Source organism: Bombina bombina, chromosome 4, assembly GCF_027579735.1.
Source record: "Bombina bombina isolate aBomBom1 chromosome 4, aBomBom1.pri, whole genome shotgun sequence".
Taxonomy (NCBI): domain Eukaryota; kingdom Metazoa; phylum Chordata; class Amphibia; order Anura; family Bombinatoridae; genus Bombina; species Bombina bombina.
The window spans coordinates 415,584,862-415,598,630 of NC_069502.1; the positions used below are offsets into that span (position 1 = coordinate 415,584,862).

General features: G+C 35.3%; 1 protein-coding gene across 1 annotated transcript in view; it reads left to right on the plus strand.

Annotated features, from left to right (window-relative positions):
* LOC128657508 (probable cation-transporting ATPase 13A4) overlaps positions 1 to 13,769 on the plus strand; it is a 454,774-nt gene that overhangs the window by 174,993 nt on the left and 266,012 nt on the right. Inside the window, 1 exon segment of the mRNA XM_053711875.1 lies at positions 11,898 to 12,015. Within this exon segment, the coding sequence (XP_053567850.1) occupies positions 11,898 to 12,015 (118 nt within the window).

The window sequence follows — 13,769 nt, forward strand, 5'->3', positions numbered from 1 at the left end:
AGCCTCCCTTTCACTGACAATAGCCAACAGAGATTGTAATGTCCTTTCGCTGATGCTCAAAGCTCTGTTAATTTGATGGTTTTTCTCTTCATCCATCTGCCTCTGCCACTGGAACATCTCTCTTTGCAGCTGTAATTTCTGCATCTCTATCTCATTCCTTTGCCTTTCGATTTCCACATTTTTTTCTGACAGAGCAGCCCAGCGTTCAATATTAGTGTTAATAATATTTTGCATTTCTCTGTGGTCCTCTCTGTATTGCCTTGCCAGTGTCAACATTTCCCTCAATGCAACATCGCCAAAAAATCCTTCTGCCGGTGTATTGTCAATATTTACACCACCTGTTTGCAGTTCAATTGGTGGTGCCTGTGTTTCAACAGGTTCATCAATGTTTTCTGGTGTGTGAATTTCATCCGGTTGCGCATCTCCCAAATCTTCAAGAATATCTGGAGTCTCACTTCCATCATGCCCTCCTGGTGGTTCATCTTGAATGGGATTTTCCACTATCGGCATGAGATTGATAGTGATCTCCCTTGATGAGTTTTCTTCTTCTAGATCAAGACATAACAAATTGTTAGTAAATAAAAATAAAATGTTATAAAAACACTTGCAGAAATAGAATAGAAGGAGAGAGCAGATACAACCGTCATACAACAATTTAAGTTATATTATATATATATACATATATGATACATACCATCAAATAATGGAGATGAATGTCCAGTCAATCTCTGGAAAAGACGTCCCAAATCACCTATAAAAAAATAAATAACATAAAAATAAATAAATAAAATGTTTTTTTGTCAATGTAACGATATATTCAAAATTATTAATGGAAATGTATTTTGCAATTAACTGGACACTGAAGCAAAAATAATCTTTTTGAGAATAAGATATATTGCATGGAATTTCTATCAGCTTTCTTATGTAATACTATGATCAATTCTCAAAAAGAAAATAATGATAAATTTTAAAAAAATTAGAAAGTTGATTAAAATAGCATGCATGCTCTACACGAATCCTCATTTAAAAAAATTTGTACAGTGTCCCTTTCATGAAAATCTATGATCATTGCTATTTGAACTTCAAATTACATTCCATCTGTAAAAGATCTCGAAATAGAATATGTCAATAATGACATTTGACATTTAAAAAAAATAAAAAAATAAAAAAATTGAGAGATAAAAGAGATAAAACACACAACATTGAAATTATTCATTTGTAAAGTACTTACCAGTTGATCTACCAACACCAGTTTGTGGAGTGCTGGTCCTTAGATCAGGAAGTGTGTCCGCCGAGGAAGTTGTGTGTGTAACATTAGATGATGAGCGTATTAATTGTCCATGTGTAAAACTCGCCGAAGGTCTTGAAACAGCTGCACCGGGTGGTCTTGAAACCGCAGAAGAAGAAGTAGAACAAGTGGGCACTTCATTACTCCTCACAGGCTCTGCTGTTGTTGGCATCGCTTAAAAAAAAAAAAAAAAAAAATAGGTTTATTTTTATTTATATTTGAAACTGAAAGTTAAAAGTGTTAATAATAATAATTACAGCAGTGAATGCAGGCTCAATCATTAAAGGGACATGCCAACCACCTTTTTTTATGATTTGGAAAGAGAATGCAGTTATAAACATCTTTATAATTTACTTATATTATCTAATTTGTTTTATTCTCTAGATATTCTTTGTTGAAAAGCATTTGATTGATGTTCAAAGAAGCCTCGTGTGATTGGCTCAACATGTGTATTTATTTTTCTTCAACTAAGAATATCTAGAAAATGAAGCCAAAGAAATAATTGAAGTAATATTTTGTTTAAATTTCAATTCTCTATCCGAATCATTAATAAAAGATTTTGGGTTTAGTGGCCCTTTAAAGGGACATGAAAAAATATAATTACCTTTACAAATTGCATAAGAAAATGCTTTTTTAAAAATATTTAAATGTATTATGTTTTTGCATTCATTGGATTTTTATACTTTGAGGAAAAGCAAATCTATACAGGCACAGTAAATGATCATTGGTTGATGCACATAGATGGTTCATGTGACTACGTCAACTATGTGCATAGCTATATCTGAAAAATGTATGTTTATAAAGCGGAGAACAATTTGGAAAGATGTTAACAATAATATTCTATAGTGAAATAACGCAACATGGAAGTCAATAGATCAGAAATTTAAGAAGGCATGTGATCTGGGGTTAGTCTCATGATTAATGTCGGACATACAATATTATTTTAATAGTTTCAAATTACATTATTTCTATTGTCATTATCTCTTTAAGGTTTCTATGCAATACTGGTTTGAAAATAAACACATGGGTGTTATCTTTAGGGATCACTATATTAATAATCAACAAATCTTTAGTTCCGTTAGACCATTAAAAAAAAGGCAGTATAACAATACTATTATTGTACAATCCCTTATACATATATGCGACATAAATGATTACAGTATTTGGGGCCTAAATGGCTTGTACAATCCCTTATACATATATGCGAGATAAATTATTACAGTATTTCGGGCCTAAATGGCTTGCACAATCCCTTATACATATATGCGACATAAATGATTACAGTATTCAGGGCCTAGATGGCATATAGGATACTGAAGCGTAAGAAGTCAGATAATGTTATTTTAAAGAAATATATATTGGAGACAATAACCTATCATAACTTTAAAAAGAACATTTACGTCAACTATGTTGTACATTTACCTCTTAAATCACTGTCACAATCATCGGTTATGCCAGTGATGATCTCTGGTCCCAGACGCTGAACAAGCTTCTGCTCATAGTCATTGAGGTCTGCCACATATGCTGGTCCACCTCCGGTAGCACGTGCCGAATTTTTCTCTCTGGCCAATTTAGCTTTGGCGAAGCGTTTAATGTCGTTGTAACGCTTCTTCAGCTGATCGACATCCTTTTTTCCTGGACCCTGGGCACTAACAGCGTCGCTGATCCTTTGCCAGATCTGCTTCCTTCTAGAAAAATTTGTCTGTTTGACACGACATCCAAACAAATAATCATAAGAGTCAATAATCATGTCAATCAAAACGACGTTTTGCTGATGAGAAAAGTGAGGATTCTTGGATTTTGAAGCGGTTTCAGATCCAGATAAAGCCATATCGAAATAGTAAATAAAGATCACAAAAACGAGCGCTCTGTAATTACTCTCCAAAAATTTTGGAACAATAATAAAGTTGTTTAGAAAACTTGTCCATTTATAGGAGCAAAATTCTATTCCCGCGTCTACTATGACGTTCATGACACCTTACATGTCACGTGTTAACAATTGGCCAGACAATTTAACTGAAAGTTAAGTACATCAGCTTATTCGCGGCGAGCGAGGCGTCAAATTTATCAATATTCCGCCACTGCTCGCGGCGGGCTAGAGGTGTCTATTTGTTGTGGGATTATTAGTACATAGCTACAGCGGACACCATTTCGCCCGCGGCGAGTTTAGCCGCGTCTAAAATGACGGATGAATTGACGGCTTAGTACATGGAGCCCTAAGTATATTATAGTTAATATAGTTATTACATTATATATATTAACTATATTAACCCTAATTATGTTAGGGTTAATATAGTTAATATAGTTACTATAGTATTTATATAAACTATATTAACTCTATCTAACCCTAACACCCCTAACTAAATTCTTATTAAATAAATCTAATTCATATTATAAACTAAAATATTCCTATTTAAATCTAAATACTTACCTATAAAATAAACTCTAAGATAGCTAGAATGTAATTAATAATTACATTGTAGCTATGTTAGGGTTTATATTTATTTTACAGGTAAATTGTTAATTATTTTAACTAGGTATAATAGCTATTAAATAGTTATCAACTATTTAATAGCTACCTAGTTAAAATAATTACCCAATTACCTGTAAAATAAATCCTAACCTAAGTTACAAATACACCTACACAATCAATAAATTAAATAAACTACAAATATCTATCTAAAAATACAATTAAATAAACTAAACTAAATTACAAAAAAAAACAAACACTAAATTACAAAAAATAAAAAAAAGATTACAAGATTTTTAAGCTAATTACACCTATTCTAAGCCCCCTAATAAAATAATAAAGCCCCCCAAAATAAAAAAATTCCCTACCCTATTCTAAATTAAAAAAAGTTCAAAGCTCTTTTACCTTACCAGCCCTTAAAAGGGCCTTTTGTGGGGGCATGCCCCAAAGAAAACTGCTTTTTTGCCTAAAAAAAAAAACACAATACCACCCCCAACATTACAACCCACCACCCACATATCCCTAATCTAACCCAAACCCCCTTTAAATAAACCTAACACTACCCCCCTGAAGATCTCCCTACCTTGTATTCACCCAGCCGGGCCGAACTCCTCATCCGATCCGGGCAATGTCTTCCAACAAGCGGCAGTGAAGTCTTCTTCCATCCGGGGGATGTCTTCAAGCAAGCGGCAGAGAGTCTTCTTCCATCGGCGATGTCTTCAAGCAAATCGGCATCTTCAATCTTCTTTCTTCGCTCCTCCGCCGCGGAGCATCCATCCGGCACGACGACTTCCCGACGAATGAGGTTCCTTTAAATGACGTCATCCAAGATGGCGTCTGTCGAATTCCGATTGGCTGATAGGATTCTATCAGCCAATCGGAATTAAGGTAGAAAAATCTGATTGGCTGATTGAATCAGATTCAAGTAGGAATCACATAGGAATCACATTTTAATTCCCCTACACAATCTCACCATCAAAGGGCGGAAAGATACCCCCTTCCCATCTCACAACATCGTGCACCACATCAGAACTCCACACAGTTCAGCTTACATAATCTGATTCTCAGCTATAATATACTGTTGTTTTTATTGTTTTTATTGTTTATTGAATCTTACATATGTTTTTATATTGTCTTAAATTTTATTGATCATTGTCAGCTTTCATGGATCCATGCTAGTTTGTATTTTATGTTAATTTTGTAATTAAAATCATTTTTATCAGATAAGTTGCTTCACTTCGATCGTTTAGTACCCGCCTCCTTTTGGTAGGCGCCTGGGCTTTCTCCCCAATAAGTTTATCTCTCGGTGGCAGCTAGGTGCACCTTACCCCGGGCTGAGGTACATAGTAGGCACTTTCTCCACTCGTCACTCATGATTCACCTTAGTTATCAAGCCCTATACACCGGCAAAAGTAGAATTTAGTGACGTAAGCTTCGATCCACCGAACTCAGTCCGACACAGATTGATTCTTACGTCACTCCAGATGTTCCGCACACAAGTGCGGCACAATCTGACTACTTTTGTAGTTATCAAAAAACTAGCAGGTACGCTCGGCACTTTTCCGGCCCAGCGAATCTGGTTTTCAAACCGCCGCCCTGGATGCGGCGGATCCCATAGAAATCAATGGGAGTCTGACCATAGCGAAAGTTCATGTTCGCTGCTGCCAGACATCCCATTGATTCCTATGGTAGTTTCTACACCTAACACCCTAACATGTACCCCGAGTCTAAACACCCCTAATCTGTCCCCCCCTACACCACCGCAACTAAATAAAGTTATTACCCCCTAATCCGCCACTCCCAGAGCCCACCGCCACCTACATAATACCTATTAACCCCTAAACTGCCGCTCCCGGAGCCCACCGCCACCTACATTATACCTATTAACCCCTATCCTGCCCCCCCTATACCGTCGCCACCTATAATAAAGTTATTAACCCCTATCCTGCGGATCCCGGACCTCGCCGCAACTAAATAAATAGTTTAACCCCTAAACCTCCACTCCCGGACCCCGCCGCAACCTATATTAAACTTATTAACCCCAATCTGCCCCCCTACACCGTCGCCACCTATCATAAATTTATTAACCCCTATCCTGCCCCCCCCTATACCGCTGCAACCTATAATAAAATTATTAACCCCTTAACCTAAGTCTAACACTAACCATAACATTCCCCTAACTTAAATATTAATTAAATAAATCTAAATAATATTTCTATTATTAACTAAATGAATCCTATTTAAAATTAAATACTTACCTTTAAAATAAACCCTAATATAGCTACAATATAAATAATAATTATATTGTAGCTATTTTAGGATTTATTTTTATTTTACAGGCAAATTTCTATTTATTTTAACTAGGTACAATAGCTATTAAATAGTTATTAACTATTTAATAGCTACCTAGCTAAAATAAAGAGACATTTACCTGTAAAATAAAAACTAACCTAAGTTACAATTACACCTAACACTACACTATACTTTAATAAATTAATCCTATTTAAAACTAAATACTTACCTGTAAAATAAACCCTAAGATAGCTACAATATAATTAATAATTACATTGTAGCTATTTTAGGATTTATATTTATTTTACAGGTAACTTTGTATTTATTTTAGCTAGTTAGAATAGTTATTAAATAGTTATTAACTTTTTAATAACTACCTAGCTAAAAGAAATACAAAATTACCTGTAAAATAAATCCTAACCTAAGTTACAATTAAACCTAACACTACACTATCATTAAATTAATTAAATACATTACCTACAAATAAGTGCAATTAAATACAATTAAATAAACTAACTAAAGTACAAAAAATAAAAAAGCTAAGTTACAAAAAATAAAAAAAATAAGTTACAAACATTTAAAAAATATTACAACAATTTTAAGCTACTTACACCTAATCTAAGCCCCATAATAAAATGACAAAGCCCCCCAAAATAAAAAAAAATGCCCTACCCTATTCTAAATTAAAAAGTTACCAGCTCTTTTACCTTACCAGCCCTTAAAAGGGCCTTTTGCCGGGCATGCCCCAAAGAATTCTGCTCTTTTGCCTGTAAAATAAAAATACAACCCCCCAACATTAAAACCCACCACCCACATACCCCTACTCTAACCCAAACCCCCTTAAATAAACCTAACACTACCCGCCTGAAGATCATCCTACCTTGAGTCGTCTTCAGCCAGCTGACCACCAATGGAACCGAAGAGGAGATCCGGAGCGGCAGAAGTCATCATCCAAGGGGCGCTGAAGAAGTCTTCCATCCGGGCGATGTCATCTTCCAAGCGGCGTCTTCAATCTTCTTTCTTCCGGATCCATCTTCATCCCGCCGACGCGGAACATCCTTCTTCCCCGACGACCGACGACTGAATGAAGGTTCCTTTAAGGGACGTCATCCAAGATGGCGTCCCTTCAATTCCGATTGGCTGATAGTATTCTATCAGCCAATAGGAATTAAGGTAGGAAAAATCTGATTGGCTGATTGAATCAGCCAATCAGATTGAAGTTCAATCCGATTGGCTGATCCAATCAGCCAATCAGATTGAGCTCGCATTCTATTGGCTGATCGGAACAGTTAGGGGGGTGTTAGGGTTAGTCTTAGATTTAGGGGTTAATAATTTTATTACAGTGGCGGCGGTGTAGGGGGGCAGGATAGGGGTTAAAAAATTTATTATAGGTGGCGACGGTGTAGGGGGGGCAGATTAGGGGTTAATAAGTTTAATATAGGTTGCGGCGGGGTCCGGGAGCGGCGGTTTAGGGGTTAAACTATTTATTTAGTTGCGGCGAGGTCCGGGATCCGCAGGATAGGGGTTAATAACTTTATTATAGGTGGCGGCGATATAGGGGGGGGCAAGATAGGGGTTACTAGGTATAATGTAGGTGGCGGCGGTGTCCGGGAGCGGCGGTTTAGGGGTTAATACATTTATAAGAGTTACGACGGGGTCTAGGAGCGGCGGTTTAGGGGTTAATAACTTTATTGAGTTGTGGGGGGCTCCGGGGCGCCGGTATAGGGGGTAGAACAGTGTAGTTAGTGTGGGTGCTTAGTGACAGGGGTATCAATAAAGCTGTCAAAAAGCAGAAGAGCAGCGAGATCGGATGAGTGATAACTCTCACAGTCCGCTGCTCATCGCCCCGTACTTGGTGCGCGGCTTTTTGACAGCTTTTTTGATAAGTTAGGCGAAATTTTGAAGGTCCGCAGCGGCGATGGTAGGCGAGCTTAGGCGGGCGTATTAAACCGGCGAAGGCAGGTAAAGTAGACGGCTTGATAACTACCCCCATGGTTTCCATTCAACTAGCAAGCAGGTAAAAGTCCGTTGGGTGCTGTCATTAAAGTCTTAAACATTATGCCATGCTCAGCTAGGTGTAAAAGAGGAAAATAAGCTTTTTGAGGCCTATTTTACATTGAGGTCTTAAAGTTTACAAATAATGCAAGCATGTCTCCTTTTAGAGTTATTTTTATAATCAAGCACATTACTCCAACTAGGCCTATGTCTGGGGCAGCACTAAATATTACATATAAAAATATAATCAAGCACATTACTCCAACTAGGCCTATGTCTGGGGCAGCACTAAATATTACATATAAAAATATAATCAAGCACATTACTCCAACTAGGCCTATGTCTGGGGCAGCACTAAATATTACATATAAAAATATAATCAAGCGCATTACTCCAACTAGGCCTATGTCTGGGGCAGCACTAAATATTACATATAAAAATATAATCAAGCGCATTACTCCAACTAGGCCTATGTCTGGGGCAGCACTAAATATTTCATATAAAAATATAATCAAACACATTACTCCAACTAGGCCTATGTCTGGGGCAGCACTAAATATTACATATAAAAATATAATCAAGCACATTACTCCAACTAGGCCTATGTCTGAGGCAGCACTAAATATTACATATAAAAATATAATCAAGCGCATTACTCCAACTAGGCCTATGTCTGGGGCAGCACTAAATATTACATATAAAAATATAATCAAGCGCATTACTCCAACTAGGCCTATGTCTGGGGCAGCACTAAATATTACATATAAAAATATAATCAAGCACATTACTACAACTAGGCCTATGTCTGGGGCAGCACTAAATATTACATATAAAAATATAATCAAGCACATTACTCCAACTAGGCCTATGTCTGGGGCAGCACTAAATATTACATATAAAAATATAATCAAGCACATTACTCCAACTAGGCCTATGTCTGGGGCAGCACTAAATATTACATATAAAAATATAATCAAGCGCATTACTCCAACTAGGCCTATGTCTGGGGCAGCACTAAATATTACATATAAAAATATAATCAAGCGCATTACTCCAACTAGGCCTATGTCTGGGGCAGCACTAAATATTTCATATAAAAATATAATCAAACACATTACTCCAACTAGGCCTATGTCTGGGGCAGCACTAAATATTACATATAAAAATATAATCAAGCACATTACTCCAACTAGGCCTATGTCTGAGGCAGCACTAAATATTACATATAAAAATATAATCAAGCACATTACTCCAACTAGGCCTATGTCTGGGGCAGCACTAAATATTACATATAAAAATATAATCAAGCGCATTACTCCAACTAGGCCTATGTCTGGGGCAGCACTAAATATTACATATAAAAATATAATCAAGCACATTACTACAACTAGGCCTATGTCTGGGGCAGCACTAAATATTACATATAAAAATATAATCAAGCACATTACTCCAACTAGGCCTATGTCTGGGGCAGCACTAAATATTACATATAAAAATATAATCAAGCACATTACTCCAACTAGGCCTATGTCTGGGGCAGCACTAAATATTACATATAAAAATAAATTTAAAAAACTAAAAAATTACCTTAATGTAAAATAAATTATTTAAATGATTTGATTATTTGTTAGATGACCAAATCACTCTACCTAGCTTAAAACCACCAGACTCCTAACACTACAAATAACTACTGTTTTCTCTCTCTCTAGCCGATCACAGTTAAGGAGCTCAGGCGCTAACATTTATTTTTATAATCTAAGGTCGGGTTACCATAGCAACAAACTTATTATGGCAGAATTTTCAAAATATAAAAAGTCAATTTGAAGCATTAAGTTAATTTACTCATTCGCTAAAAGACCGACTACACACATTGTGCAAAATATTTCAATGAAAACCTGGTATTAAAGCCATAAACAACCAGTTGGCTGCTTTGCTATCTTACGGTTCCATTTTTACTGACTCAATGGAAACAAGCCCTTAATAATATTATGTACGTGTTCCTACAAATTAACTCTGCAGTAGTTCAAATGCAGTTAAGCTTTCTGGGTAGAAACTATGATGCTCTTTAACTTGTTTGCTGTTAACCAGTTTAAATACTAACATATATTTGCTTTTCCCAGACAATGTATAAAACCAAAATAGCCTAGATTACAAATCAAGCTAAAAATATTACCGATATTAGGATTTATCACAATTCTCAAGGAAAACTGAGCAAAGTATTTATCTACTAAAATCCTCATAGACCGTGAAGGAACACTGAACCAAAAAATGTTCGTTCATGATTCAGATAGAGCATGGCATTTTAATCAACTTTCTAAGTTACTCCTATTATCAATTTTTCTTCGTTCTCTTGCTATCTTTATTCTAAAAGCAGGAATGTAAATCTTAGCAGCCAGCCCATTTTAGGTTCAGCACCATGGATAGCGCTTGCTTATTGAAGGTTTACATTTACCCACCAATAAGCAAGCATAAACCAGGTTCTCAACCAAAAATGGGCCGGCTCCTATGCATCACATTCTTGTTTTTTAAATAAAGATTGCAAGAGAACTAAGAAAAATTGATAATAGGAGTAAATTAGACGTCACTTAAAGTTGCATGCTCTATTTGAATCATGAAAGAAAAAAAATTGGGTTTAGTGTCCCTTTAATGATGTTCTGTTTTTGAAAATCATTTGTTTTTCTAGAGGATTGTGAAAAAAATAATCCCATCGTGAACTTTTGATTATAGTTTTTTTAAAGATGAAAATTTCTTCCATTTAAAAACAAAACAAAAAAAAACTATTTTATGGAGATCTTCCTGCCTCAAATTATCACTGATGTGGCTTATAATCAGATGTATACTACTGCAAAGAGGTTCACAATTCAAGTTACTCCATGTTAAAGGCTTCTAAATGGTAGCAAATAAATACAAGACTTTTTATTTATTTATGTGCAATGCAGTTGCTTCCTAAAGGCCAGATTACAAATGGAGGGTATTTCTCCCACTTGCCCACTAACCCAAATCATGTCCACTCGACATCGCTAAATGCAGACAGCATACGCTGTCCGCATTTATCATTGCACAAGCATTTCTCGGGAAATGCTTGTGCAATTTTGCCCCCTGGGCCGCTAGCAGGGACTGTCAATCACCCCGATTGGATCGGGATTATTTCAATCCACCACCTAAAATGTGGAGGACAGGTTAAGGAGCAGTGGTCTTATGACCCCTGCTTCTAAACTTCAGTTTCTGGTAAGCCTGAACTGCTTAATAAATGGAGCCCATAGAACATATTATTCTATGTGCAGAACATTGGAATGTGAAATATTTACAGTAAATACACAGTATAGAACTTTATTAAACATGTATATATGTCTGTAAATACTTATAAATACATACAAATACATAGATACAAATGTGTAAACACACACACACACACATATACATCTTTAGACAACACCTCATATCTTTGAGCCCTTACAACTTTTTTCTGCAATATTTTTTTAAAATCATTTTTATTAGATACTATTATTATGAGTGTAACTGTACTTTTTAATGTATTTTTTATTTAGTTTGTACAACTTTTTTGTTTTGCAAAACAGTTAACCAGAGCTCTGAGGACACTTTAATCATTCTAGCATAAATCACCATTGCGCTCACGTGTTTTTGTTTACTTTCAACTTGTAATACAAGTGCAAAACCCAAACTGCGTAAACACCAATGATAAACACCTTTTCGCTTGTGTGTAACTGTTAGCTCGCCACTCGTAATCTGGCCCTAAATGCTTAATGAATGACACCTTTGCAAAACTTGTGAATGTGATATTATCAAGGGTGTTTTATAAATTTTCTTTCTCAATGTATTCTATTTGAATAGCTCCTCACAATTTTTCAAAGAGGCTTGATTACTACACAATGAAAGGTTTTCGAGTGATTGGCCTGGCTTATCGAATTTTGCATGAAGATGTTTTCCCAGTAATACATACATTAGAAAGGTAAGTTATTGCCATTAATACTATATAAGTCCTGAGTCCTTAGTGCAGTCAGGGATACTAGTAGTTATCTTCTATATTTGTAAGAAAGGAAGTACGTGGTGCAAGAATATCAGACCAGCAGCAGGATATGAACAACAGAAAAAATGGATAGAAAATAATAGGAAAGAACATTGCAAGAAATAAGAGTATTGTATAGGAAAGCTAAGGAATATTTGAAGAGTTTGTGCATGTTTTTTTTTTTTTTTTAAAATAATTTTTAATTCAGTGGTCGAATATGTAAAATAACAGGCATATTGAGTTATACTGAGAAGCGTGCGGCGTGTCTGGCAACAACCGTGGAGCCGGCTGAGAGACCGGAAATGACACCGGTCTGACTGATTTCAAGTTCAACCCACCTGGAAAACGGAGTGCCGTAGCAGTGGCGAAACCAAGCCACAAATCCAGATCTAAAGTACAAGTAGTAAGCAGGCACTGCAACGAGGGTTTCTTTTTTAAAAATAAAAAGTATCCTTTATTGAAAAAACAAGGTTAAAAAGGTTTTAACCAGCTACCAACGCTGGATGACACGCTAAAAGAGACAAATGGCAGGAGTGTGTGAGAGACACTATTAGCTGTCTGACTAGTTTCGCGCCCCTCTTGGACGCTTATTCATAGACTAATTTGTGATGAGAGGAAGGCTGCTTAAGAAGGGGAACTTTAAATTCAATTGGCTGTTTGCTAAAAATGGTATAATCAGCTACAGCCATTAGTTGTTAACCCTTAGTAAGAAAACCTTTCTCTTGATACATCACAAAGTACAAAGTTAAAAACAAAGTTAATGAACCTCCTTGTATTTTAAATTTACAATTATATACATTAATGCAAAAAAATGGTTACATGGTATTGATGGAGGAAGCAAAATCCAAAACAAGAACTTAGACTGAAATGGAAAATATTGAAAGAAATAATAATAATAATAATAAATGAGGAAATAAATGAATGAAAAAATGAATAAATGAATGAATGAGAAAATGAAAAAATAACATAATAATAATTATGAAATGAGTGAAAATACAAGTAAATTTAGAAAATGAAAAATGAAAAAGGAATACATAAGAAAAAAGTTAATTAACTAACCAGCAGGTTAGTGAAAAATGTCTTTGGAAAGCAATTAACCCTATCTAGACCTCAATTGAAGGCATTAGGTGTAAATAATAAACCATATACAAAAAAGCATGTATATAATACAGTAAACCAAGAGGGATAAACTAAGATGTGAACAAGAATGTGACATCAATTACTTCATTGACAGTTGATTCCATCTTCTTAGTTTATCCCTCTTGGTTTACTGTATTATATACATGCTTTTTTGTATATGGTTTATTATTTACACCTAATGCCTTCAATTGAGGTCTAGATAGGGTTAATTGCTTTCCAAAGACATTTTTCACTAACCTGCTGGTTAGTTAATTAACTTTTTTCTTATGTATTCCTTTTTCATTTTTCATTTTCTAAATTTACTTGTATTTTCACTCATTTCATAATTATTATTATGTTATTTTTATTTCCTCATTTATTATTATTATTATTATTTCTTTCAATATTTTCCATTTCAGTCTAAGTTCTTGTTTTGGATTTTGCTTCCTCCATCAATACCATGTAACCATTTTTTTTGAATTAATGTATATAATTGTAAATTTAAAATACAAGGAGGTTCATTAACTTTGTTTTTAACTTTGTACTTTGTGATGTATCAAGAGAAAGGTTTTCTTACT